Genomic DNA, 27,979 nt, shown 5'->3' with positions numbered 1-27,979 from the left:
CCCTCAGCCCGCCCGCCACGGGGAGGTCGCCGCGCCCCGCGGTGAGTGAGCGAGGAGGGGTCTGAGGGGGCCGCGGGGGTAAGGGCGGGGCGGGCGGTCCCCGCTCGGTGCGGGTTATCGCTGTGAGGGCGGGGGGCGCTCAGGCGGGCAGGGAGGGTTTGCCCCCTCCGTGGGCCGCGTCCCCCCCCCGCACTGGGCTGGGGGTGCCTGAGGGGGCGAGGGGGGTGTTTGGTTGTATCTTCCCCTCGAGGGGTGGGGGCGGCCTCCCCTTGCCCCCGGGCGGGGAGGTTTTGCTCACTCAGGTACCCCCCGCGCCCCCCAGGCCGGGCACTAGGGGGGTCGCTGGCAGTTCGGACCCCCCCTCAATATCCCACGCAGGGATGGAGCGATGGAATGGGACCTCCTGCCCTTGAAGGGGGGGGTCTGTGTGTGTGTGTGTGAGTGAGTGAGTCTCTGCCCGGGCAGGTGAGGAGCTGCCAGCTCCTCGTTTTCCTCGGGAAAAGAGCCGTCTCAGGGGGCTGGGGGGGGGCCGGGATGCTCCATCCCCTGGGCTCCCCCCTCTCCTGCTCCCCCGTGTCCCGGCCTTCCCTCTGCACCAAGGGCAGAGCTCCCTCCAAGCTCCCCTCCGAGGGAAGAAGGGCTGCAGAGGGACGCAGCCTCTGCCAGAGCTCCGTCCCTCCCTGGAGAAACCCCCGGCGGTTTATCCCCACCCTCGGCTGCTTTAATTTCTGGAGGAGGAGATCTCAAAGCTCCCGGTCGCGTCTCTAAGGGCTCCTGTAGGTGACTGTGATCCTTTGGCTCTCCCCGGATGCACCACGGGCCCCTCGGGGTCTCGCTGGCAAAGGAGGGTCGTGATTCACGCCAGGTTTCTGATCCCTCCGTGTCTGTTTGGTTCAGTTTCTTCCTCCCTCCGGGTTCGGGGTGTTATTGTTCCCTCGCTGCCTGAAAGGTGTGAGCTGGGCCGGGCAGGATGAGGGTTAAGATGTTGCCCTGAATCATTAAAATCACGGAATAGCTGAGACTGGAAGGACCTCGGGAAGTCTCTGGTCCAACCCCCTGCTCAAGGCAGGGTCAGCTGTGAGATCAGACCAGGTTACTCAGCATTCCTGAGCATCCCTCCCGCTGCCCTTCATGCCTGCATCAAAAATTGCCCTTAAATTACTGGATGCTGCTGCTGCTTCCTCCCTCTCTGTTCTCCTCTGCAGTTCAGGAGTTTCTTTGTGATGCTTTGTCTCTCCTGATCCCCTGTGAGTGCGGTTTTGGTGGAGAAATGGCTCTTTTGGGAGAGCAGGAGCCTCAACAAAGGGCAGTGGCGGGTCTTGAGTGTGTCTGTGATTCAGAGCTGAAGATCTTTGTACTTCACCACAGCGAAGCACCTTTTTAAGCTCCTGGAAAACAGATTTGTGTGGTGGGCTGGGGCTCCCTGTGGCAGCAGGCTGAGGCAGAGGGAGGCTGCAGTCAGGCTTGGAAGATAAATGTGTTTTTCATGTCCCAGGTGGGACTGTGACCCTCTGGCTGGCTCCTTCTGGTGTGTCCTTTGTTTGACTTTTGCCTCTCAGTGGATGGACCAGACATCTGTTTTCTCCGTTTACTTGCAAGAATGTCAGGATTTTGGGAAGGGAATGACAGAAAGGCTCAGCACTGAGGATTCTTGGATTTTCAGAAGGATTTTCTAGGAAATAAAGAGGCACAGGCCCAGAGTTCAGTGAGGCCCATTGTTCAGGTGAAGAAGTCTCTCAGGTTTATCAGTGCTGTTCATATCCAGCGTGTGCTGGCAGAACAGGTTTGGGCCAAGGATTGAAAACCAAGGATTTATTTGTGCTCAGCTGGAAATGTGACCTATGGAGGATGCTTTTCTACAGCAGTTGTATGAAATTTCCCTTTTCCCTCTTCCTTCCCAGTTTCCTGTCCTGCCCAGCTCTCTGAGTAGTTAATGCAGAAGATAAAGAGGGTTCGTCTGGAAAACGAGACTGCAGGAAGTTGGAGAAGGTACGTGTCCAAGTCCCTCCCAGGGCCTTTATGGTGCTGTGGGACAGAGCAGTGATCACCTCTGGAGGGAATGAGGCTTCTGAAAAACCCCAGCCCTGCCCAGGGAGCTCTGTGTCAGGATCTGTGACTCAGGAAGTGACTCAGGACAATAAATTGTTTCACTGACTCCCAATCCCAAGCTTGACAGTTTTTCCTTGTGCTGATTTCCCACCTGTGCTTGCCTGTTCCCTCCAGTCTAACACCTTCCCCTGAAGGAGGGCTTGGATGTCTCATCCCTCTCACTGGCAGGGCACAAAAGGCATTATTTTAAAGGAGCTCCAAGGGGCAGCTCCGTGTTTTTGGGAGTGGGGAGAACAGTGTTCCTGCAGCAACCCCGAATCATCTCAATCCTTGCCTCAGCACAAGGGACAGGGGGTTTCCAGCAAGATGCAAATCTCAGATCTGCTGTTGCTGCCTGGTGTCTTGACCCAGCTCACCTTTGAATAATGTAATCCCCAAACTCACCCTGAGATAAATCACTCCTTTTACTTGTTTACTTACGTGTACAGTGTTGCCAAATACCGGCTACGTTTTTTCCCCGGAGTTTCTTTTTACTCTGTATCATGTCAGGACCTAAATTTTAAGGTTTGTTTTTTTTTCCCTTCCAGTGGAAGGTGCCCCTGCCCATGTCAGGGACTTGGAACTAAATGATCTTTAAGGTCCCTTCCAGTCCCAAACCATTCCATGATCCTGTGATTTTATGGGACTCCACCAGGCTCCAGCTGTGCCAGTGGCAATTCCCAAAACTTCCACCTCACTTTGTCTGGTGGCTGCTTTGCTTATCCCACTACTCCACCCTGTCCTATTGTCCAAATCTCCAGGATGAGGACAGTCCCAAGCTTAGAGTTGTGCTGTTCACACCATAAAATCATGGCACTACAGCCTGGAAGGGGCTGCAGGCTCCAGATCAATTTGGGACAGTGACCAATCTCACATTTGTGGACTGGTTTTAGCCCTTAAAGGCTAAATTTTCCCTTGTGAGGAGTCAGCCTGGCTGAGTAAGAGGGATTCATCAGCCTGGTGAGAGCAACCCAAGGGTCCAGCACCTTGAGCCAAAGCCAGATTATTTTAACTGACTGAATTGCAGTGGGATTGGGTTGGGAGAATTACACCCAGTTCATGGATTCTAGATGGATTCTAGTGGTCTCCCTGTCACGTGTGTGACAGGCCACACTTCTGCCTTCAGATGTGATCCCAGCTGCTGCAGTGGAGGCCCTGGATGCAGGCAGAGGCCACAGACACACTCACAGGCTTAGAACGTCCCGTCACGTTCTCTTTTGTGGTTTCACTCGGGCTTCCTGCCTGGCTTTGATTGGAAAACACTCCTCTGTGGCTGTTTTCAAGCTGTGGGTTTGCTGCTGGGCAGTGGGTACCAGGAGTACCTACAGATTTATTTTGGGAGCTTGTTCTCGTGTTACTATTGGCACATTTTGTACCATTTAGGGACTTGCAGTTTGTGGGGATGGTATATTTGCAGCCCTTGTGCTGCAAATGTGCCTGGAGTTTAAGGAAGTCCAGATGCACTTGGGTGTAGCTTTGCTCATCTCCTGCTGTAATTGCATAAAACCTCAAACTAGGTGAGAACTTCCTTTTGGAGAGTGTTAGAAGGTGAAAGCTGTGGGGAATCATGGAGTGGTTTGGGTTGGAAGGGGCCTTAAAGCCCATCCAGTTCCACGCCCTGCCATGGACAGGGACACCTTCCACTAGCCCAGGTTGCTCCAACCTGACCTTGGACACTTCCAGGGATGGGGCAGCCACAGCTTCTCTGGGTAACCTGTGCCAGGGCCTCCCCACCCTCCCAGGGAGGAATTCCTTCCTAATCTCTTATCCATACCTGCTCTCTGTCAGTTTGAAGCCATTCCCCCTTGTCCTGTCACTACAAATAGTCTCTCACCAATCCTCAAGGAACATTCAGGGTTCTCCTGAAAAATACTCACGGTAGAAAGCGGGCAGAGTGTGTTCTTGTGGTGACAGAAATCACCATCCTGCTCCTTTCCCTTGGTTCTCTCCTGGAAAAGAATTCATTGTGCATCATCCTGAAGCTGGAGTGTTTGAGATTTGGGTTCTGTGTGATTCTTGCTTAATCCTTACCTGTGACAGGTGCACCTCAGAAGTTGTTCTGCTGTCAGTGCAGCCTCAAAGAGAGGCAGCATTCAAAAGCATCTCATTTGGAAATTTAAATCTTGGGTCTGCTGAAGAAAAGGCCTTTTTTTTTTTTTTGGTGTAATCTTTAGTCCCTGCTTTCCTGTCTTGATTCTATCTCCCTGGAGCAAATTTCTCCACCCTAATTTTGTTCAGCAAACTGAAGTTCTTCTGAATTTCTTTGTGACATTCTTCCAGGTGCCCCCAAAGCAGCTGAAATGTCCTCATGGAGGGACATCCTGCTTCTCAAATGGGGCATCAAAAACTGGTTTCCCTAGTCCTGGGCTCATTCCTGCTTAGCAGCAGATGACATCACTGACCTTGGGCAAGTCTGTGGGTCCTCCTCACCTCAAATTAACATTTGTGTTAATGTGGAGGTGGTTTCTGTCCTCTCCCTCAATACCTGCCAGTTTGGAAGTGTCTGAGGAATGTGTGCCACGTTTTTCAGGATACAGCCAGGGTCTGGTCCTGCTGCCTTCTTCTCTCTGTTAGGAAACCAACTGCGCTGTTTTCTTCCTTTTTTCCCATCTCTCCTCCTTCATTCCTGGCCTCAGTGTCTCCTCAGGTAAGTGAGTAGCTGTGCTTGGGTTTCAGTCCCTCTCCTCAGGTGATGAGCAGGTTTTCCTTTGGGACAGGAAGGGGCCTTCACTCCTGTGGTCTCACAGGGCAAGAGTTTATGTGCCTTTGTGATAGGTCATGGCTTTGATGACTTATCCATCCGAATTCCTGGAGTGGTTTTCCTTTGAGTCAAGCTGATTGTTTTCTGCACCAGAATCTGCTGCATGTGCTCATTTCTAGACCCAGTCCTGGGAGAGGGAGTTTTCCGAGGTGGATGTCTCCATTTACAGGGCTACACCTGGGATGGGAGATGGACTTCTCCTTTCAGTGCGTTTAAAATGCCATCTTGGCGTGCAGAGAATCCTAGGATCTGCAGTTTAGGAGTGCCTGCTTGATTTTTAAGGCTCAACTCTCTCCCTCAACTCCTCCTCCCTCAGTTTTTTGCCCAGCTCTGAAGGGGAAACGAGGATGACTGCGGTGGACACGCTGTCGGACAGCTCCGAAGTGGTCGAGATGGAGGATGTGCCTTCCCAATTCCAGGTGCAAAAGCATTCTTGGGATGGGCTGCGGGACATAATCCACAGCAGCAGGAAGTACTCGGGCATGATAGTGAACAAAGCTCCCCACGATTTCCAGTTTGTCCGGAAAACGGAGGAGTCCAGCCCGCACTCGCATCGCCTCTATTACCTGGGTAAGCCACTGTGCCAGGAGCAGGGTGGGAATGTGGGCTGGGAGCACTTCCAAGCTAAACAGGCGAGGGAAAGGGTGGGAGGGATCCCCCTTTGTGAAATGGGGGAGCTGAGATTAAGTAACTGGAGGTTTGTAGGATCTGTCCCAGAGCAGAGCCCTCCCCGATCCCACACCAGCTTTTGGCTGTGGCAGGGGGGAGTGTTGGCTTGGCCAGCCCGCCTTCCTGTGTCCTTGGGCACCCAGGGGATGGGGCAGGAGAAAGGATGTTCCTCAGACTCAGGACTTATCTCCTGCCTGTCTAGCTTGGGAGAAATGGGATTTACTTGCTTCATTAACCAGACTGACTTTCCAAGAAATTCGCTGTCAGTAATTTACTAATTATATGTTGTAACGTATTAATGGCAGGGTGGTGGTGTCTCCTGCTTTATTAAGCGCCATCAAGGTAGAATGCTTTCAAGACTAGGGGAGAAAAATTAGTTGGGAATGAGCTATTACTGGCATTTGCAGGGAAATCTCCCTTTCCTTACAGTAGGGTGGAAAGCAGAATGTGTTGTACAGGTCCCTCGTTACAGCTGGAGCCACAATGTAATTAGTGACAGGTTTTAGTAACTGGATAATTTTGTGGTTGGTAGCATGGGAAGCTTTATAGACTATAAAGAGTTTGTTGTGCTCTGGGGCATGAGCTGATCATTACTGGGCCAGTAAAGAAATTGCCTGATGTGCAACTGCTTCCCTGGAGTGACCCTGCTGGTTTTTTTCCTATTTTTCCAGCTTTTGAGTGTAGGTCACTGTAGGACATTGGATGCTGGTTTTGAGGGACGGATTTGTTTTGCCATTAAGCAGCTCCTGTGTGCCAGTGACTTGATTTGTGTTCCTCATAAATTCTTGGGACACAAGTGCTGCTCTGAAGGGCAGTATCCAGAGCTGGCATATTTTTCTTGTTGAGTGTGGACAGTGAGGCTTGATTTAAAGCTGAATGTATTTCAGGTTCACTTTGTTACTGCTTTTCATCTAGATGACTAAAGATCTAAGTGGCTAATTTTAAACTTTTTTTTTTTAATGTTCTGTTGTATGAAATGGCAACCAAACCAGCTACTGGTGTTCTGCCAGGGTGTGACTGTTCCAGGAGCCAGAACCAGGAATGAGGATACATGAGTGTCTTTTCAGTGTTCCCTTCCTTAAGGAATTGTGGAGGGCATAGAACAGATTGAGCCATCACTTAAGATCAGTATCAGCCAGGTAATCCCTTCTCAGCTGCTCCCAACAAAGGGGAAATGCTGATTCTTTTGCCATAATGAGCATCTTTTGATGTGTGCTGGGAAATACTCAGAACCCATTTCAGCGCATCAGAGAATCCCAGAATAGTTTGGGTTGGAAGGGACCTTAAAGCTCATCCAGTTCCACTCCCTGCCATGGGCAGGGACACCTCCCACTATCCCAGGTTGCTCCAACCATGTCTTGGATACCTCCAGGGATGGGGCAGCCACAGCTTCTCTGGGCAGCCTATGAGTTCCTAAGTGTTTCACTCAGTGTGCTGTCACTGCCCCAGCATTAAAAAACCACTTTAAAGTTCTTACATGAACACTGTCAGTGACTGTGTGCTGGGGAGTGGGATGGAGACTCCTGAAGAACTTTCCTGTAGGATTGAACACTTTTCTTCACTTGGAAGCAAAGCCTTTTGGAGGAAGAAGACAGTGTTTTTCTTGTAAATGCCAATTGATTGTAGTCAGCCTGAGGTCACTGGAGAAAGTTTTCTAATATAAGGAGAAGGGAAGTCCAGGTCACAGTTGCTTGAGTGTCAAACACGTGTGTATAAAGTCATTTGTTCCTCTGTGCAGTTCTCCTGTTTGCCCCTCTTAAATCATTCCTGGGCCCTCCCCGCGGAGTTTCGTGTTGTCTCATGGCAGATGCTGCTTATGTTAAACACCACATGCTCAGCACTTTGGTGTTCCTGTGTCTCTGAGGATTGGATCCTCACATATTGCTTTCCTTCCCGAGCACTTATTAATATTTCAGTTTTAATTTGAAGGAACTGCACTGCTGGGTCAGCCAGCTCCGAAATCTCTCTGTTCTGCCCAGAACATGTGCCGTGTAGGCAGTACCAGGGCACATATCCCTGTGTGAATTTCTGAGCCAGGGAAGTCTCTACACCAGACGTAGAGGGGCAAGTTCATGGTCTTTGTTTTTGTTGAAACTGCCAAAACCGTGTGTCAGGATATTTTATAGACGTTTGGGGAGTTGGATGAAGGCCAGGAGCTTATTTGATAACCACAGTCAAAGGCTTATGTAAAATGACAAGGTCTTTTAACTCTGTAGGGTACTGTTTCACATTTGAATGGGCTCTCCAGAGCTTCCAAGCTTTTCCTTCCTCTCTTCCAAGCTGCTGCCTTGGCCTGAGCAAGGTCCCCGTAGCAAATTCCTGGATGAGAAACGTGGAGAGGGATGTTGAGTCACCCATTTAGGGAGTGGTGCTTTTTTTTTGAGTGGATCTGGACAGACACAGAGGGGAAAGTCGGACCTGATAATTTCTGTGGAGGTTGGTTAGTGTTAAATCTCGCTCAGGGAAAATTCCAAGTGCATGAATATCTAAATTTAAATAGTTCAGATGTTATTCTGGGACTGAACTGGGAGCTGCTTGGCAATGAACGTGGGTAAAAGCCTCTGGGCAGCCCCAACCCCTCTGTTACCAGACTTTTGTTTCAATTTGCTCTGGGTGCTCTTTGTCCTGGCTAACTAATCTAAAGCAGGATGATGCTTTTGCCCTCCTCATAGGAATGCCATATGGTAGCAGAGAGAATTCCCTTCTTTACTCAGAGATTCCCAAAAAGGTACGGAAGGAGGCCTTGCTGCTCCTGTCCTGGAAGCAGATGCTGGACCACTTTCAGGTGAGTGGAATTGTGAGGAAGAGCCTGGGTTGTCAGTGCTTGGGGAAACTGGGTGTTGCTGTGGGGCTGCTGTGGTGGGTGCATCTGTCTGGTGTGTGTCATCCCTCCTGCTTTTAAAAAGCTGGGAGAGTTGAGTTTAAATTGCTGCTTTTGCCCTACACTCCGTTGGGAGTCGGAAATTTTCTCCTCCCTGATTTCGGTATCTTGATGTCCTGTGTCACTAAAAACACTGCTGCAGAGAGTGCTGGTGCTGCTCTTTCTTCCCTGCTAAAAAGGTTCCTGGTGGGAAAGGATTTAGCTGTCTTGACCTTGTTTGGGCTGCTGGTCCTCCTCAGGGAAATTCAAGATCCCCGGAAGAGCTTTTGTTTGCGGTGTCTGACATGGAAACTGTTTGTGAAGGCTGTAGATAACGTCATTAAGTTAATTGGTTACATCTGATTTGCATAAGCAGAGCAAGTGTAGCTCTTCTCAGTTCATGCTGAAGTGCCAGCTGCAGAAATGAGGGATTCAGAGTTCATCTCTCCTGTGGAGGGAAATTTGGAGGGTGGGGGTGGTTTAGGCCCCCCGGACCCCTCACCTGGAGTACAGGAATTGTGGACCTGGACAGTGAAACTGCTGCCTGGTTTGGGCTGGTGTGATGTGTTTTGGCCAGTCTTGGAGTGTTCCTGTTCTGTGGAAGTTTCTCTCCTTGCAGATTCTTTCAGATTTTTTCCTTACCTTCAATTCTAGGCAACCCCCCACCATGGGATGTATTCCAGAGAGGAGGAACTCTTGAGGGAACGCAAGCGGCTCGGGGTCTTTGGGATAACATCTTATGATTTCCACAGTGAGAGTGGCCTGTTCCTCTTCCAGGCCAGCAACAGCCTCTTTCACTGTCGAGATGGGGGCAAGAATGGATTCATGGTGAGTCTGCTGGGGATTCTGGGAATGTCACCTGGAAGGGACTTTGTGGTTTGGGTTGGAGATGGCTCCACATGGAATCACAGACTGGATTAGGTTGGATAGGACCTTGAAACTCATCCCATTCCAGCCTCCTGCCACAGGCAGGGACACCTCCCACTATCCCAGGTTGCTCCAAGCCCTGTCCAACCTGACCTTGAACGCTTCCAGGGATCCAGGGGCAGCCACAGCTTCTCTGCCCAACCTGTGCCAGGGCCTCCCCACCCTCCCAGGTGATATCCCATCTAGCCCTGCCCTCTGGCAGTGGGAAGCCATTCCCCCTTTTCCTGTCCCTCCATCCCTTGTCCTAAGACCCTCTCCAGCTCTCCTGGAGCCCCTTTAGGCCCTGGAAAGGGCTCTAAGATCTCCCTGGATCCTTCTCTTCTCCAGGCTGAACAATCCCAGCTCTCCCAGCCTGGCTGCAGAGCAGAGGGGCTCCAGCCCTCAGAGCATCTCTGTGGCCTCCTCTGGCCCTGCTCTAACAGGTCCACATCTTTCACATCAGCATCTGTTTGGTTCTGGTGGTTTCTCCTGTGTCCTGTCAGGGCCGTGTTTGCCATCACTGCATGGGCTGTGCTGTATCTCTGCTTTAGGCCTTTTGACTGCAGAGCTGGAGCTTGGTCCGAGCCCTGGCTGTGTCTGTTGCTGCAGGTGTCTCCAATGAAGCCTCTGGAGATCAAGACTCAGTGCACGGGGCCACGGATGGATCCCAAAATCTGCCCTGCTGACCCAGCCTTCTTTTCATTCATCAACAACAACGATCTGTGGGTGGCAAACATCGAGACTGGTGAGGAGAAGAGGATGACATACTGCCATAAAGGTAACTGCTGCTTCCTGCCAGGTCCAAAAGCAAATTCCTTCTGAGAAATGCGGCCTGGAAAGACTTTATGGCTTATTAAGTCTATTCTTCCTTTGGATCAGCTTTTTCCAAGGAGATGTAAATGCAAATGCTCTGTCTCCTGTTTTTCCCTCCAGGCTTATCCAATGTTCTTGATGACCCCAAGTCTGCTGGTGTAGCCACTTTTGTCATTCAGGAGGAGTTCGATCGGTTCACGGGCTATTGGTGGTGTCCCACAGCTTCCACAGAAGGTCAGTCCGTGTTCTGCTCATCCAGTCCCCACCCTGGGACTGCTGCCTCCTGCTAGGAATGATATTTTGAGCACAGGTTTCCTTTGGCCTGGGTTTGAGCCCTTTCTGGACGGAGGGAATGAGACACTGAGGGGATTATGATGGTGCTCAGAGGAGTCACTGAGAGCTGTGGCTCTGCAGGTGTTCCCTCTGCACCAGGGCTCCAGGCAAGCCAGAAACAGCTGGAAAACACTGTGGGGAACATTCTTGCTCTTTGTCCCAGGTCCAGAGGACTTGAAAACACTGCGGATCTTGTATGAGGAAGTGGATGAGTCAGAGGTGGAGATAATTCACGTTCCTTCACCTGCCTTGGAGGAGAGAAAAACAGACTCCTATCGATACCCCAGGACAGGTGAGTGAAACACCTGATGCAGCTCTTGACTCCCACTGGCAGCAGCCGTGGAATTGGTGCTGTAAACTTTGCATGATTAATCTGGGGCCTTGTGTAAAAACTGGTTGTAAATGTTGAGGCCTAATTGAGTCTCTGAGGCCGAAATCTACAGCAAGAAAGGACCGGGATTTAAGGTTGGGCCTAAACGAAAGGATTGCTGAGGAAATGGAATGTGTCTGGTGGCATACCCTGGAATACATTTGGAATCCCACCTTTCCTCACTCTGCTGAGAACATGCACAGCAAGGCAAAGCAAACTGTTGCCATTCCCATAATGACTCTGTGGTGCCAGTGGTGTTTGCTCACTTACATATTTGATATTTGTACATTCACACCCCCCCATTTCAGCAGGACCAGGGGCAGTTCCTCTCTAGAAGCTGTGTTCTGTATAATCATGGAGTGTTCGGGTTGATCATCTTGGTGTTTGTTTTTTTTCACTTCTCTGCAGGCAGCAAAAACCCCAAGATTACATTAAAACTGGCAGAATTTAAAACAGACAGCAAGGGAAAGGTAAGTGATGACAACTCGTGATGGGACATTGCACAGGAGGGTTGACTGTTTCTGAAGCTCTCTAGAATTAAAGCAAGGTCACTAAGAGATCCTAGATAGTGTTAGTCTGCTTTTTTTAATCCTCTAGTAACACCTGGTTCTCTAATGTGTTTATCCAAGGAACAGAAAGACTTGAAAATATTCTGGTGGAGATTCAGCTGGGAGCAGGGAGGGAAGTGGGAAGCGGGGTTATCCTGGTGCACCACATTGTCCACGTTAAGCAGGAGGGCTGCAGCCTGATCTAATCGTGGGCTTCAGTCCCTGCCTGTGTCCTTTCCTGTGGCTGAATGCCAGAATCATTTTGCTTTGAAGCCTGGTTTTTTTCCCTTCTCTTCCTGCTGTTTGTAGCAAGCCTTGCTTCTCCCGGCCTGACCCTTACTGGTTAAACCAGGCCAGTGGTTAAACTTCTGTGCTCTCCCACCTCCCTGGGCTCCCCCAGGAGGAGGTGAGGAGCTCTGATAGCAGCATAAATTTGATGGTGGCCCTTCCTCTTGCTGCAGATCGTGTGTGCTCAGGACAAGGAGCTGGTGCAACCCTTTGCTGCGTTGTTTCCCACCGTGGAGTACATCGCCCGCGCTGGATGGACCCGGGATGGCAAATAGTATGTCCCTTTTCCTTCCAAACTAACATTCCCAAGGGCTTCTCTGGTTGCAGACCCTTGACATGCTTTGCAGTGTAGTCATGGCCTGGTTTTAAAGCCAGAAATGGCACGTGAATATTTGGCTTCTTCGGTGCTGTAACATCCTAAGAGTAGGAGTGAAGCAAAGGAAGAGCAGAGTGACAGTCTGTGGGGTTTGTCACAGCCACAGAGGTAAATGTGATTCATTAGGTGGGCAGTCCTAGGGGATTCTTTTGAGTTGAAGATGTTTCACACAACTACAACATGTTTTTCCTGCAAATGGAAATGCACTGGAAGCAGCTTTATCTTTGCTCATCGGTCCAGTTTGTGATCAAAGCCAAATGTATCACAGGACAACAGGCAGGTTCTGTGGTGCCATGTCCTTTCTATAGTGTGTACAAGGGGAAGGATTGCTCTGGGACTGGCTGTTGCTCCAAATGGGATGCACAGCCTTGCCTGAAGAGTTACAGAATTCACCCCAATCTGACTGGTTTGAGATTTTAAAGCTCTGAATTTTTTCCCCCTCAAAAGCCTGCTCGGCTGTTAACTGGTGTCTGTGCAGATCAAGTTAAGGTGACTTGGCTGTCTTTGAAGGTGGCATTTTGTAACTCATCATTAATTTTCTGCTCTGGGAAGGAAATTCAGAGAGCTTTCCAGCAGGTAATCCCGGAGGTGATTGTGATGTTCTGCACCAGAGCTTATCTAAATGTGCTGAATGTCTCAGTTCCCGAAATCCGCGGTGCTGGGGAAGAACTGGCTCTTTTCAAAGCCTGTCTTTAATGATGAGACTTCCCTTGATGCACTTCCAGGCTCCAGGGTGGCCTCACTGTGCAGTGGTGGTTTGCCATCTGTCATGTTGAGAGCCTGCAGTGCAGCACCACTTCCAGGGACTCAGAGAGGAACAAGGCTGAGACTGGAGTGACTCCTTCACCTGGCACTTGGCTTTAGGTCTGTGCCTTTCCCTGTCAGTGCAGCAAATGGATCACTTTGAGAGGGATCACCTCAAAGCTGGCACACAAACAGAGCTTCATAGAATCAAAGAATCAGCTGGGTTGGAAGGGACCTCTGAGATCATCAAGTCCAACCCTTGATCCAACCCCGCTGGGGTTCCCAGACCATGGCACTGATGCCACATCCAGTCTCTTCTTAAAAACCTCCAGGGACAGAGAATCTACCATTTCCTTGGGCAGCCCATTCCAATGGCTGAGCACCCTCTCTGGAAAGAAATTCTTCCTGATATCCAACTTAAACCTCCCCTGGCACAGCTTCAGACCCAGCCCTCTTGTCTTGCTGATGGTTGCCTGGGAGAAGAGACCAACCCCCACCTGCTGGAGGGGCTGTCCAAGGAATCACTTCAGAGCTAGGACACAAACAGACCTTCCTGCTGGAGGAGCTGTCCAAGGAATCACTTCAGAGCTAGGACACAAACAGACCTTCCTGCTGGAGGGGCTGTCCAGGCAGGAGTTGTGTTCTGGAGGCAGGGCTCTCTTCGAGGGGCTCCCTTGGAACAGGCACTGGCAAATCTGTCAGACACTTGTCTGAGTGACACCCCTGTGAAATACCAGAGCTGTCTGGCACTGTGTGTGTGTGTTGGCAAAGCTTCCAAGGGATTAGAAAGCAGCAGTGATGAGAAAAGCTTTGCATTCAGATGCCCGAATCCTTTTTTGCCAGCGAGGGGAGGGGGGAAAAGAAGGGATGCATGTTGGGAGTGTTAGAAAGGGCCATCTATTCTGTGGTGCTGACATTCACCTCCAACTTCTCTCCCCAGTGCCTGGGCTATGTTCCTAGACAGACCTCAGCAGCGGATGCAGCTAATCCTTTTGCCTCCAGCACTCTTTATCCCAGTCCCAGAAAACGAGGAGCAGCGTGCTGAATTTGCCAAAACTGTGCCAGAAAATGTCCAGCCATTTGTGATCTATGAAGAAACCACTGATGTGTGGATAAATGTAAGAGGCTCGGGGCTGGGAGGAGAACACAGGCTGCCCCTTCCTGCCCTTCAGTTAACCAGTCTCATGTTGCCTGGGTGTCCAGTTTAGTCCTGGCTCCAGCAGCTTTGCTACTCAGTAGTCCCAGATTTGATGTTAATTCAGGACTTTAATAAACCCATGAGAAGGAATTCCTTGCACTCAGCACTGGAAGAGACAAGGATCCTGCCATCTCCTTGCAGTTGATACTGTTCATTTAATTCCTTCCAACATTCTGGTGAACACAGGCACTTTTGCACATTTTTGCACATTTACACTTACATTTTTTGAGATGTAAGAGTGCTGTGCTTTTTAGGGTGTTTTATGACAAGATTAAACATCTTCTTGAAGTGTCAACCACCTTAATCCCAGGAATTTGTTGTAGTTATTTAGGTAGGTGATAGACATGGGAGGCAGGGAGTAAACTTCAGCCTCTAAGCATTTTGGTCCTGAGTGATGACAGGGCCTGAAGTTCACACCATGGCATTCCCAAGGTGTTGGGAATATTTCACTAGTGGGTGAAATATCAGAGGCAAGGCTGGTGCTGGTTTTGGTGGCAGCCATGGGAAGCCCAGAGCACATGGTCTCTACAGGGGCCCAGAGTTTCTTTGTGGTAGTAGGAAAGCTTGGAATGGCTTTTCCCTGCTTTTATCCCCCCCTCCTTTCCCTGGAAATCCCAGCAGCTCAGCGTGGCCTCCCCGGGCTTTATCCCTGCTGTCTCCCTGCAAATCACTCACAGGTTTTTCACCTTGTGTGGCAGGTCCACGATATCTTCTACCCCTTCATCCAGCCGGAGGGGGAGGAGGAAGAGCTCTGCTTCATCCGAGCCAACGAGTGCAAGACAGGTTTCTGTCACCTGTACAGGGTGACAGCCATCCTGAAGCCAGGCAGCCACGACTGGGGGCAGCCATATGTCCACAGTGAGGGTAAGGAGCAGCAGGAGCTCCCTCTCTGACTGCCCTGTGTTGTCTTTTGGGGAGGGAGGGCAGTGATTTATTCTCCTGTTCTTCCTTCCAGACGATTTCAAGTGTCCCATCAAGGAGGAGGTTGCCCTGACTGGTGGGGAGTGGGAGGTGCTGGCAAGGCATGGATCCAAGGTAGGGGATGTTTCTATTCCCTTGCAGTGTTCCAGCTCTGTGTTGTCTGCCCCCAGGCCTGGCCTGAGTCCTCTGGTACGCCTGGGACCTGCTAGAACTGCTTAGGCTTCATTTTGTTCCTCTCTTTATTGCTGCCTCTGCTTTCCCCAGAAGTGCTGTAGGCCAGTGCACATGGATCTGATTGCCTTTTTAATCAGACTTTGGATTGCTCCTTGGGAAGATCCCAGGAGTGGGTCAGGCCATAAAAAAGGACACGAGTCTGAGGTTTAAGAGCAACAAAGAACCATTTTGTGGAGGAGCCTGGGATTGCTGCCTTTTGCTGAGGCATTTTAACTCCAACGAGTGCCTGCAATGTGGAAATGTGTCCTGGCACTCGGAGTGAACTCTTGGTCTCCAGCTGCTCCCTCAGCAGAGCCTTTAGGAAGAAGGCAGCTGGGGAATATAAAGCAATTTAGAATATGGAGAAACTGTGTCTGTTGTCGGTTGCAGAACAGCCAGAAATGAATTTTTATTAATCTTGTAGAAACCTAGTTTCATTTTTTGCTTCAGGAATTAACTCCGGGTCTGATCTTTAACGCTCCCAGGTGATTTGTGTCAAAATAAAGACCTTGTCTGTTCATTTCCAATTAATCTGGATTTTCACTTCTCGCTTTTTAAAAGACCAACAGCTCCAAGCGTTTGGTTTCTGCTGCTTTTCCTCAATCTGCAATTAACCTGCTGTCCCTCCCCATGTGGATTCTCACTGTACATGCTGTTGATTTTGGCCACAGCTCTTCCCTGCATGTGTTATGGCTAAAATTGTGTTAGCAGCAATTATTTTGATGCATTTGTTGCTCCACAGGGCTCTGCCTGGTTTTCCTGGCCAATTGAGCTGGATATTTTTTTCCCTTTGCTGTTCACAGGGGTCTTCAAACTGTGGGTTAGCCAGAAATAGCATTTGGAAACTGTAAGGTGGAAAATAGTTCAGTCACTGTTGCTGGATCAATGCAGTATTTAAAAGCTGTTGTCTCTGTTCCTGGGTGGTTTTTAGAATTAGCTTTCTCTGGACACTAAAAACCTATTTTAAATGTGTCCTAAAGTTTGGTGCTGATGGCTCTTGGACTGGTCCTTCCACAAGTGATGGCTGGGAAAAATATATCTGTATGCTTATAATCCTCTGGGAGGAGGTTGGAGCCAGGTGAGGGGTCTCTTCTCCCAGGTGACAAGTGACAGGACAAGAGGAAAGGGCCTCAGATTGTACCAAGGGAAGGTTTAGATTGGAAATCAGGGGAAATGGCTTCACTGGAAGGGTTGTCAGGCACTGGAACTGGAGTCACCACCCCAGGAAGTGTTGAAAAAAACACATGGATGTGACACTTGGGGATGTGCTTTGGTGTTGCTGAGTTAATGGTTGGACCTGTTGGTCCTGGAGGGATTTTCCAACCTAAATGATTCCATGAGTCTGTAAGATGCCATATTTAACCACAGCATCTTCCTCGTGTCACCAGCGGGGGACAAAGCCCAGCTTTTTGTGCTCATTAATAAGCAAATGCTTTGAGTCTTAAAAAAAAAAAAAAATAAAAGCTGCAGGGCTGTGTTTTGTCCCTGCATTGGATTGTGGGAGTTCTCCAAGTGCTGTGTATGTGTTCTCTGACCCCTCACACCCCTGAGCAACCCAAAACCCTGTCATGGTGTGTGCTCTGAGCTGACTCTGCCCCCGGGCAGACCCTCTGGGCAGGCAGAGGAGCAGAGCTTGTCACCCACGTGTCACTGAGCCCTCTCTGTCCCTCACAGATCTGGGTCAACGAGGCCACAAAGCTGGTGTACTTCCAAGGCACGAAGGACACCCCGTTGGAGCACCACCTCTACGTGGTCAGCTACGAGTCCCCCGGGGAAATCATGAGACTCACCACTCCAGGCTTCTCCCACAGCTGTTCCATGAGCCAGGTTGGTTGTTCCTTGGATTCTCACCTCCTGACTGGCAGGGACCCAGCTGGAGATGAACCAGTAACGAGTCCTGGGGGCTGCTGGAGACGTGGGAGCTCCTGTCTGAGGAGATGAGCTGCGGGAGGGGCAAGACCTCGTTGCCCTAACTCTTGTCTCTCCCGTGCCAGAACTTTGACATGTTCATCAGCCACTACAGCAGCGTGAGCACTCCACCCTGTGTGCACATCTACAAGCTCAGCGGCCCCGACGATGACCCGCTCCACAAGCAGCCCAAATTCTGGGCCAGCATGATGGAGGCAGCCAGTAAGTCCTGGAGAACGTGCCAGAGACTCTTTTTCCAGCAGGGATGGGGACGGAATTGGCCTGAGTGGCTTCACTCTGAAGGGAAGAGGAGTTGTGGTGTCATGTGGGGGAGATGTCTCATGGACAGCTCGCCCAGGAAATGCTCTGTGGGCTTTTGAGGTGTTGCTGTTCCACACTTGGAGCAAAAACAGTGCTCAGGGATGCAGGGTTTGCACACCCTCAGAGCTGTGGGTTTGCCATGGAATCACAGACTGGTTTGGGTTGGGAGGGACTTCAAAGTTCATCCATGGGCAGGGACACCTCCCATTAGACCAGCTGCTCCAAGCCCTGTCCAACCAACTTCCAGGTTGGTTTTTTATCCAACCTGATTTGCCTGAAGAGGGAAAGGATGAGTGTCTGGGATGCAGTGGCTGCTCCATTCTGCACTGTGGGCTTTGAAGGTTTAGATACAGCTCAAAGCAGCACCTGAACCCCTCCTGCAAATGTTTTTTTTTCCATCCATGTTCTTAACTCCCACACCTTGCTGTTGTGGCACAGAGTTCCTTGTTGGAGAATTCCCAGCAGCTTTTCCTGTGGGATCCCTTCTTTATCTCCCTGGGCAGGCAGGTGGGGGCTCTGTGTTTCCCAGAGAGGGGCTTTGGTGTGGTTTGGTATTGAAAGAGCCCTGACCAGGGTCAGGTTTGAACAGAAGGAGCTTGTTCAGGCAGGGTGGGAGGCAGAACCTGCTGCCATCACCTCACTGCCAGCGTGTGACCTTCCTGCTGCAGGTTGTCCCCCGGATTACGTCCCTCCGGAGATCTTTCACTTCCGCACTCAGGCGGATGTTGAGCTCTATGGAATGGTCTACAAACCTCACGATGTCCAGCCTGGGAAGAAGCATCCCACGGTGCTCTTTGTGTATGGAGGCCCCCAGGTAATGATCCAGGGGGGCTGCTGTGCCAGGGGTGGGGTTGCTGCCCAGGGCAGGGCTCTGTGGCTCGGTCGTGCATCAAGACTTGCACTGTGGTTTATGAGCACTGTCACAGAATCATGGAAGGGTTTGGGTTGGAAAGGATCTTAGAGATCATCCATTCCAACCCCCTGCCATGGGCAGGGATGCCTTCCACTAGACCAGGTTGCTCCAAACCCCCTCCAACCTGGCCTTGAACACTTCCAGGGATGGGATATCCACAGCTCTGGGCAACCTGTGCCAGGGCCTCTCCACTCTCACAGGCAAAGAACTGCCTCCTAATACCTAATCTAAACCCACTCTCTTTTAGTTTGTCCCTGTGTTCCGACCTCTGCTTCAAACCTCAGATGATTTTTCCAGCATTTGTTTTGATTTCCATGGCTCTGATAGCTCAATTACCAGCTCAGGACCCTGCAGAGCGGGGCAGACACAGGAAGGTACTGGAAGGCAACTGCTCAGCTCTGAAACTCTTTCTTGCCTCCTTCTGCAGGTGCAGCTGGTGAATAACTCCTTCAAAGGCATCAAGTACCTGAGGCTGAACACGTTGGCATCCCTGGGCTATGCTGTGGTGGTGATTGATGGCAGGGGATCGTGCCAGCGAGGACTCAAATTTGAAGGGGCCCTAAAAAACCAGATGGTAACGTCCTGCTTGTGCCGATGAATCTCTGACCATTTGTCCTTCCTAAGGGTGTTGGCTGCTTGTGTGAGGTTTCTAGATTTAGGAATTCTACTAATATGGGCCTCCTTTTGTTGCCTTTTAGGGTCAGGTGGAGATAGAGGACCAGGTGGAAGGTTTACATTATGTAGCAGAAAAATACGGGTTCATCGACTTGAGCCGGGTCGCCATCCACGGCTGGTCCTACGGGGGGTTTCTGTCCCTCATGGGGCTCATCTGTAAACCCAATGTCTTCAAGGTGAGTCTGGACACAGGGTTGTCACCATGGGACTCTTGGCTCTCACAGCTTTTGTCACTCCTGGCAGCTGGAGTTGGATTTTGGGCTTGTTTCGAGTGGACAGGTGGAAATGTCCCTCAGTCCTGCTGGCTACAGCCTTGGATCCTGATAAAGCTCACACCTGGCTGGGGCTGGAGGAGGATGGCACTGGCATGGGCTCCTTCCCCAGGGACTGCCTGTAGCTCCTGGCTGCAGTCCTGTATCCTGCTCCAGCTCACACCTGGCTGGGGCTGGAGGAGGATGGCTCTGGGATGGGCTCCTTCCCCGGTGCCTGCCAGTGGAGGGCTTGGCCTAGCATCCAGTGAGATAACTCATGTGCTATTCCCAATCCCCTTCCCCAGCCCATCATCCCACAAGTCCTCCTTGAAAAGGAGCAGCCTTTAGTGCTGGTGTGCAGGAATTTGCCCCATTGTGACCATGAGAGGGAACAGCAGGAGGAGGAACCTGGTCTTTACGTGGCTGAAGGAGAATCCCACTCTGAGCGACAGGGCAGTCCAGAGCCTGCTTTTTCCTGCCTCTTCAGGGAAACAGGGAACACTTGAACTCTTCAGCAGGTGATAACTGAGGCTGTCTCCTGTCTCCCTGTGTGCCAGATTGCCATAGCAGGTGCTCCTGTCACAGTGTGGATGGCCTACGACACCGGCTACACCGAGCGGTACATGGACATCCCGGAGAACAACCAGCAGGGCTACGAGGCTGGCTCTGTGGCATTACACGTGGAAAAGCTTCCCAACGAGTGAGTGCCCGCTCAAAACCTGCCCCTGGGTCCTGCTGGCTGCCACCACTGGCACCTCTGCTCAATCCCAAAGGAATGGGTGGGTTCTGATCCCGTTTAAGTCCCGGTGCCGGTCGCTGCCGTCGGCAGCAGCTGGGCCATGGCACTGCCAGCCCCCTCTGCCAGGGAGGGGTTGAAGCCCATGGCCATGGCCTGGCACTGCTCTTGGTCAGTTTTGGCTTGCCCAGCTGGCAGCTCTTTGCTCAGACCCTCTGCAGAGCTTTTAGGTGGTTTCCCAAACTTGTCCTCATCCTGTTCCTCCTCCTGTTCCTCACCCCATCTCCAGGCCAAACCGTTTGCTGATCCTCCATGGCTTTTTGGATGAAAATGTGCACTTTTTTCACACCAACTTCCTGGTATCGCAGCTAATCCGGGCTGGAAAACCTTACCAGCTGCAGGTAGGAGGGACAGGAGTGGAGTGGGAAGGTCCCATAAACCTGGAAGAGTTCTCTGCTGTGTGTGTTCCTGGGGCAGGAGGAGGTGGGGGCAGGAGGAGGTGGGGGCAGGTGCTCCCACATCCTGTTGTGATGTTGGTGGCAATCAGCACCTCGTTGGAGGCCGGGAGGTGGCACTGTGGCTGTTCCATCACTGCCAGATGTGGCACGTGCAGGCAGGGCTGCTGCCCTGGGCCTGGAACTTTCCTTCTCCACGAGCTGTTGCTGTCCCACTTGGCTGGTGGCAGCAGAGGTGGCTGCAGTGAGGGAGGGGTTGGTGCTCCAGACTTCTCCTGACACCTCTTTGTCCTGATGGAGGCCGAGTTGAGGGAACAGGGCACCAATGAGGGAGGGGTTGGTGCTCCAGACTTTCCCTGACACCTCTTTGTCCTATTGGAGACTGAGTTGAGGGAACAGGGCACCGATGAGGGAGGGGTTGGTGCTCTAGACTTTCCCTGTCACATCTTTGTCCTATTGGAGACTGAGCTGAGGGAACAGGGCACCAATGAGGGAGGGGTTGGTGCTCCAGACTTTCCCTGGCACCTCTTTGTCCTGATGAAGACTGGGTCGAGGGAGCAGGGCTGATGTGAGGGAGTTTTGTCCTTGCTGAGTGACCGAGTGCCCTGTGTCTGCCCCTGCACAGATCTACCCCAACGAGAGACACAGTATTCGGTGCCCTGAGTCAGGAGAGCACTACGAAATCACGCTGCTGCACTTTCTACAAGAATACCTCTGAGAGCACGAGCCTCTGCAAACTGGACACTGACAGCTCACCCCCACTCCTGTGCCCTCCTGCCCCCGACAGCCGTCGAACCCAGAGCACAAGTGGCCGAGTGCCCACGGCGGGCTGGGTGTCCCCCCGCGCCAGGGGAAGGCTGGAGGGCACCTTCCCTTTCTGGACAGTGCCACCTTCTCTCACTTTCCAAGCTGGAGGTCTGCCCCTGCTCGGCTGCTCGTCCTCTTCCTCTCCTCCAGCCTGGCTGTTCAATGCTTTTTTTGCTGCTACTCCCTCTCTCCTGGGAATCAATGGACAGTGGTCTGTCTCCCGAGGCTGAGGTTTGTGCCCATCTCTCTCTCTCTCTCTCTCCCTGCCAATCCTTTTCCCCCTTTTCCACTGCCCCTGTGCAGTTCCCACACTCTTACCTGCAAGAACTCAGTGCCTGTGTTGGAAACGGAAGAAGAGCCGAATCAGAAGCTGCCTTAAGCCAGGAGTGGGAGGGAAGAGAGAACTACCTACTGCTAACCCCGGGGATCGAGCTGTGACCTGGCCCTGCTGCCACCCTGGAGCCCTGGGATGCGAAGAGAGCTCTACAGAAGCATGCAACACTAGTCTTCTTTTTTTTTTTTTTTTTTTTTTTTTTTTTTTTTTAGGTATATCTATCTTATTTTCCAGTTTCATTTTGCAGAGCAGATGGAGGAAGTGGCTGGGGCCGGTGACAGCGTCCTCTGATCCTTCCTCTCATGGCCGCTCGCGCGCAGAGTTGTGCCAACAACAGGTAGCACTGGCAGCTGGCTACAACCAGAGCCTCTCTCCAGAGCTCACAGCAGCATCTGGGTTTTTTTGCAACACAAGATGGATGATATTTATGCAAATCCTCCCTCCCTCCGTTCTCTGTGCCGCCTCCTGATCCCACCTCCTCCTTCCACCCCCCTCCTCCCCGAGCTTTCAGATGTGCACTGAAATTGGCTGTGCTTCAGTTCTCTGCGGGTCAGTGACTGGTCCCCCTTGCCCACCTACTCAGAAAAAACAAAAAAAACCGCTCTCTCCTGGTTTTAAATTTACCTGGGCAACAGGAACTGCAGTTCTGGGGAGGGGGGATTGAGCAATCACACCTCAGGGGAGCACATCCCCCCCTTCAAGCCAAGGGGTCCTGCCAGGGGGCAAAACGCAAACAAAAGAAACAAAACCCACCCAAATGAACCACGTTGACTTTGCCCTGGAGTATTTTAAGTGCGTATTATGAAAAGAAAATATTTTTATGGATTCTTATTCTTTTATAATTATGAGTGTTAAGATGTAGCGACTCATTAAAATATTGGAAAGAGACGTTGGTGGTGCTTTGGGGGTGCGGGAGGGAATGGCAGCTGCTCCCACAGCCAGAGTGGCTCTGGTGAAAGCCAAGTGCTCTGTTCCTTTCTGTGCCGAGCAGTGGAGAGAATATTAAATCCCTGATGTTCCTCGGGGGAAGCACAATCCCAGCAACTGAGGGCTGGGAATCCTGGGCTGTGTTCCTGGCTGGAGCAAGGCAGCACCAGCCTGGGGGTGGGCACCTCACCCCCCACCCCACATCCCTCCCGTGGGATTTAGGGGCTCTGATCCCACGCTGGATCCCACAGGAGCTGCTTTTTGCGGAGCTGGGCCTGCCTCTGCTCGCCCTCAAAGCTTCCCAAACCTGGCCTTGCCTCCTCCATGGGAGCCAGGCATTAATTAGCCCTCTGTTAATGCCCTGAGGATGCTGCCTGAGGCTTGTTTTAAATGCAAAGCTTCTTACAGCTGGAGCATTTTGTCTCCTGAAGACAACTGGGAGCACATCTCCCCCTCCCCGACCCCTTCTTGTCCCTGTGCCCAAATAACTGTCCCGATTATTGCAGTTTGTTGTTTGGCTCCTACAACCCAGCCCCGGATGCGGGTTTTGAGGTCGGAGGGGCGGAAGGAGGGACGTGATGGAGGGAAAGTTGCAGCTCTCTGAGGGGTCTATAAGAGCAACCTGCAGCCAGCAAAGCTGCTCCCCCCCTCCCTGCCACCCTCACAGCCGGGTGGGTGCCTGAGGATGGTAAGAAGCTTTATTTTTGCAGGGGTTGTTGCTTTCCAGTCTTAATTTAAACTGCTTTTTTCCTGTCCCCGAAAAGCCAAGTGTTTCTTAAAATGTCTTTAAAACGCTCTTGTCTAGAAGAGTTTGCAGATCTGTCGGCTCCTCTGATCCCCCCCAGCTCGCTGCAGGATTGTTTGGAGCCCTAAAGAGGGGTTGCTTGTCTTCTTTTGGGGGGGCTGAAGAATCCCGAGAGGAATTAAGTGGGAAATCTGCCTCCCTGCAATCCTGAGCTATTCCATATGGAACAGGCTCTGTCGGGGGATTGAAATACAAATGATGTGGGAGGTCCCCGCCCCGACATCCCGAGGGAAAGGTAGTGGGAATAGGGAGCAGCTGGGTGTGCTGGGTGGAGGATTTGCAGCTGGAGGATGAAGTTGAGATAATTTCCTGAGCAGTAACGACGGGGAGGAAGTGGCGGGTGCTGGGGAAACTGGGCAAAAACGACTCTTCCTCAAGAATTTGGGACTTGAGAGCGGCTCGGGAGGCATTTCTCCCGCAAAAAATCCGCCCTGAGGGGCTTTATTTTTAGGTGGAGGACGTGGAGGGGAGAACAGATGTTCTCGAGGGCTTATTTTTAAAACAAAACTCGCTCCTCGAGCTACAGAATTAGCTCAGAAAAGTCACTCCTTGCCCTGAAAGATGCTCTCACGGAAAACTCCCCGGCATCTCCATTCCCAGAGCGGGCGGGATAAAGGTGCAATGGCGGCTCTTGCTCTCGGAGAGCCACGTCAGTGGAAACTCTGGGGGGCTGGGGGTGCCTCAGGCATTTGATCTCTGGCCTGGGCCGTGCAGGCAGCACCCCCAAAATACCTGGAGTGGCTCAGAAATCCCAGGGTCCCCCAGAGGAGGTGTGGGGTATCCAGGGAAGGCACAGGGGGCTGTGGTGGAAGGGGCTGGGCTGGGCCGGGCCGTGTGTGTCTGTGCTGGCCGAAAGAAAGGGTGTAAGTTGATCTTGGAAAATCCTCATGGAGGGATTTTGGTGGAGCACGTCCACACAGGCACCCCAGGACAGATGGGAGGCTTCAGGCCTGGGCGTGGAGCAGCAGCTTCTCAGCCTCTGGAGAGAAACCTCCTCTCTCTGGTTCCATCTCCAGCCGCTCTCTCGGAGGCTGGTGCAGATTTCTGGGGCATTTCCAGTGAAAACAGCTCCATCCAGTTGGGTCATCGCAGCTCCTGCTCTGCTGGGCTCTGCCTTGGGTCCCAAAGCCTCTCTGGGTTGGAATCACAGAATGGTTTGGGTTGGAAGGGACCTTGGAGATCCTCTTGTTCCCCCCTCGTGTTGGGTTGTCCCCCGTGAACACACAGATCCTGCTCCAGAGGGGTCCAGACATGACCCCTCGTCCTTTTGCTTGGGGCCCCATCCTGCTGGTGCTGAGTTCCTGGGGAGGGTCCTTCACCCTGCTCCTTGATGGTGCTGGGAGAGACGGTGTGGCAAGGGCAAAAAGAGGGACAATCCAGTGGTGGAGGAAACCAGCAGGATTTGGCACATAAGGAACGGGGAGAGGCCGTGGGGTGCTCGGGGGGACAACCAGCCCCGTCCCTGCCGCCCTCGCTGCCCTTCTGCTGGGATTTGCCTCCTCCCACCATCCAGGCTCTGCTCTCTCCCAAAGCTGCTCCTTCCTCTCCCAGAAAGGACAGTTAAATGCCACCCAAAGGGCGGCTGAGACCTCCTAAAGCTCCTGTCAAACAGCAGCGAGGCCGTGCAGGAGCTGATCCAGCTGATGGAACCAACGTGTCGCTCTTCCCTCTGGCTCGGCCGCTCTGTTTGCCTTTCCCTGCCTCCCTCCTCTCCTCTAATCCAGGCTGGAGCTGCTCCCAGGGCTCAGCCTGGGGCCCTCCTGACCTCACTCTCACCGTCCCCCCAGCTGGGAGCTCTGGCTGTGACTCTGGGGGTGCTGCTGGCCCTGCTGGGCTGCGCCGCCGCCCCGGATCCCACCCTGGAGGAGGCCTGGGAAGGGTGGAAGAGTCTCCATGCCAAGGAGTATCCAGGGGTAGGTCCTGCTGCCCTCAAACCTCCCAGCACGTGCTGAGGTTGGTTCTGGAGGATCTCACCCAGAGCCGCCCATGTGCACCCACATCCCGTGTCCCCACGCTCCCAGGGGACATTCCCGATCCTTCTGATCCTTGTGGCAGGAGGATGAGACGTTCCCAGGGGACATTCCTGATCCTTCTGATCCTTGTGGCAGGAGGATGAGACCTTCCGCAGGGAGATCTGGGAGAAGAACCTGCGCCACATCCAGCAGCACAACTGGGAGGAGGCGCAGGGGAAGCACAGCTACCGCCTGGCCATGAACCACTTCGGGGACCTGGTACCTGCTGACACCTTCCCTGGGGACCCTTCGGAGCACCCAGGGCTGGATCAGGGGATCAGAGATCTCTTGGGCCACCCAGGGCTTGATCTGGGGATTGGGGACCCCTCAGTGCACTCCAGGCTGGATCAGGGGATCGGCAATCCCCTGGGGCACCCAGGGCTTGATCCAGGGGATCAGGGACCTCTTGGAGCACCCAGGGTTGGATCTGGGGATTAGGGATCCCTCAGTGCACCCAGGGTTTGATCTGGGGATTGGGGACCCATTGGAGCACCCAGGGCTGGATGTTGGGATCAGAGGCCCCCTGGTGTACCCAGGCCTTGATCCAGGGATGGGTACCCCCAGCCTGTTCCACGGGGAGCTGCAGGTGCCCCTGGGGCCGGGCTGCTTCCCAGGGGTCAGTGGCTGGTGGGGCCCTGTGCTGCCAGGGGGGCACCCTTGGCATCCCACGGGTTTTCCTTTGGTGACCTGCAGACAAACGAGGAGTTTAAGCGGCTCCTGAACGGCTTCATCCCAGCGCAGCAGGAGGAGCTGGGGCCGGTCTTCCGAGCCTCAGAGACCCTGAAGACCCCAGTGAGAGTGGACTGGCGGGCCAAGGGCTACGTGACACCCGTGAAGAACCAGGTGGGCACAGGGTGGGGGGTCTGGCCAGGGCTGTGGGAGTCTGGGCAGCAGAATCGAGCAGCAGCATCCTCCCAATCCCCCCAAATCTTCTGGGCGACCCCGAGGAGCAGCTCCCGTAGTTTTGGCCATGGTGACTTTGTAGCTGAGACCAGCACTGGGGGGGCCACAGCGTCCCTGCCTGGGGGGTTTTGGGGCAGTGCCGTGACCCCCCCCTTGCGGTTCCCACCTCACCCAGGGGTTCTGCGGGTCCTGCTGGGCATTCAGTGCCACGGGGGCCTTGGAGGGGCTGATGTTCAAGCGGACGGGGAAGCTGGTGGTGCTGAGCGAGCAGAACCTCATCGACTGCACCCGAAAGCTGGGCAACCGCGGCTGCTGCGGTGGCCACATGGAACGAGCCTTCCAGTACGTGCGCGACAACGGCGGCCTCAACTCGGAGCGTGTCTACCCCTACGTGGGCACGGTGAGGGACAGCAGGGCACCCGGGGCAGGGCAGAGCAGTGCCGGCGTGTCCCGGCCGTGGTGACACCCTCCCGCTCCCAGGACAACTCCCGCTGCCGATACAACCCCCGGGACAAGGCGGCCAACTGCTCCGGCTTCGTGAGGGTGGCGCGGGGCAGCGAGGAGGCCCTGGCGCAGGCGGTGGCCACCGTGGGCCCGGTGTCGGTGTCGGTGGACGCCAGCTCCTTTCGCTTCTACAAGTCGGGTACCGTGTGCTCCCCGTGGCGTGGTGGGGGTGAACCGAGGCAGGGCTGGGCTGCTGAGCTTCCCCAGGGGAATGGGATCCACCACCCCGAGGAGAAGGGAGCAGGGCCAGCCCTCGGCTCAGCACAGCTCTGCTCTTCCCAGGCCTCTTCGGCTGCGGCTCTGGCAGCTGGAGAACGAACCACGCCATGCTGGCCGTGGGCTACGGCACGACCCGGATGGGTGGGCACAACCTCAGCTACTGGATCCTAAAGAACAGGTGAGGGTTGAGCGCGTCCCCCCAAACCCGCTGCCCCTCCTGCCCCCACACCCCAGAATCGTGGGGTTATCCAGGTTGGAAAAGCCCTCTAAGATCAACCACTAACCCTGCTCTGCCAAGGCCAGCACTAACCCGTGGCCCCGTCCCATGGGGCCTCTGGGGGCTCTGGTTCCCCTCCTTGTCTCTCGTCGATCCAGGGCTGTTCCCTGTGCCCAGGATCAAGAAGGAGCTCACTCCCGTCTTTTCCTGCAGCTGGACAGAGAGGTGGGGAGAGCAGGGCTACATGTTCCTGCTGAAGGACGCCGGCAACCAGTGTGGGGTGGCCAACCAGGCCAGTTACCCCCTGCCCTGAGCCAGGACAGCCCCCCCTCCCCACCCCAGCTGAGCTTCCACGGCTGTTTCCTTCTGGAAATGGGGCTTTTCTTCGTGTGCAGCAAGAAGCAATTAAAAGTGGCATGGTTAATTGTCCTTGTCATGGAATCCATGTGGAATGGTTTGGGTTGGAAGGGACCATAATGCTCATCTTGTCCCCATGGCCCCCTGTCCCCATGGCCCCCTTGTCCCCCTGTTCCCACAGCCCCCTGTCCCCCTTGCCCCCTGTTCCCACAGCCCCCTGTCCCTGTGGTCCCTTGTCTCTGTAGTCCCCTGACGCCACAGCCCCTTGTCGCGGTGTTCTCCTGTCCGTCCCCACAGCCCTCTGTCCCCTTGTCCCCTGTCCCCGTGTCCCCCCAGGTTTCCCCTGCCCACACCCCTTGCCCTCACCCAACATGGCGGCCGTGGCGCTGCCGCCGCCGCGCGCTGACCCCTCCCGCCCGCCGTAGCCCGCGCTTCCTTTCCAAGATGGCGGCGCCCACAGGGATGAGCGGCCGGCGGGCGTGGGCCGCGCTTGTCCCCGCCGCTCTGCTATGCCTGGCGGCCCGGGCGGCCGCGGAACCGGGCGCGG

General features: G+C 53.3%; 2 protein-coding genes across 6 annotated transcripts; both read left to right on the top strand.

The window, feature by feature from the left end:
* Positions 1-22,376, top strand: DPP9 (dipeptidyl peptidase 9). 2 transcript variants are annotated; one of them, XR_001877796.1, is made up of 22 exons: positions 1-41; positions 1,902-1,989; positions 5,166-5,419; positions 8,191-8,303; positions 9,033-9,206; positions 9,894-10,062; positions 10,218-10,331; positions 10,594-10,722; positions 11,209-11,270; positions 11,810-11,910; positions 13,697-13,874; positions 14,653-14,818; positions 14,910-14,989; positions 16,763-16,915; positions 17,083-17,218; positions 17,986-18,131; positions 18,658-18,804; positions 18,929-19,081; positions 19,714-19,856; positions 20,182-20,293; positions 20,973-21,385; positions 21,723-22,376. XR_001877796.1 is itself a non-coding variant. In XM_017833698.1 (21 exons), exons 2-21 carry the CDS (start codon positions 1,934-1,936, stop codon positions 21,063-21,065), a joined length of 2,679 nt encoding a protein of 892 aa, XP_017689187.1. In that variant the 5' UTR covers positions 1-41; positions 1,902-1,933; the 3' UTR covers positions 21,066-22,376. The 2 variants fall into 2 exon arrangements, 1 of the variants encoding a protein (XP_017689187.1); XM_017833698.1 differs by having other exon boundaries at positions 20,973-22,376.
* A 360-nt stretch (positions 22,377-22,736) lies between these two features.
* On the top strand, positions 22,737-27,498 carry LOC108506556 (cathepsin L1-like). 4 transcript variants are annotated; one of them, XM_017833700.1, is made up of 8 exons: positions 22,737-23,103; positions 24,945-25,133; positions 25,329-25,451; positions 25,926-26,075; positions 26,311-26,535; positions 26,616-26,778; positions 26,922-27,036; positions 27,289-27,498. In XM_017833700.1, the coding sequence occupies exons 1-8, from the start codon at positions 23,101-23,103 to the stop codon at positions 27,386-27,388; spliced, it is 1,068 nt and encodes a 355-aa protein (XP_017689189.1). In that variant the 5' UTR covers positions 22,737-23,100; the 3' UTR covers positions 27,389-27,498. The 4 variants fall into 4 exon arrangements, with proteins under 4 accessions (XP_017689189.1, XP_017689190.1, XP_017689188.1 ...); XM_017833701.1 differs by having other exon boundaries at positions 22,738-23,103; positions 25,008-25,133; XM_017833699.1 differs by lacking the exon at positions 22,737-23,103 and having other exon boundaries at positions 24,809-25,133.
* Positions 27,499-27,979: the final 481 nt, after the last annotated feature.

The sequence above is a fragment of the Lepidothrix coronata genome, unplaced genomic scaffold (genome assembly GCF_001604755.1).
Source record: "Lepidothrix coronata isolate B3197 unplaced genomic scaffold, Lepidothrix_coronata-1.0 Scaffold219, whole genome shotgun sequence".
In the NCBI taxonomy this organism is placed as follows: Eukaryota; Metazoa; Chordata; class Aves; order Passeriformes; family Pipridae; genus Lepidothrix; species Lepidothrix coronata.
The sequence above is the reverse complement of the archived record's forward strand: the minus strand, read 5'-3'. Positions and strand labels throughout refer to the sequence as shown.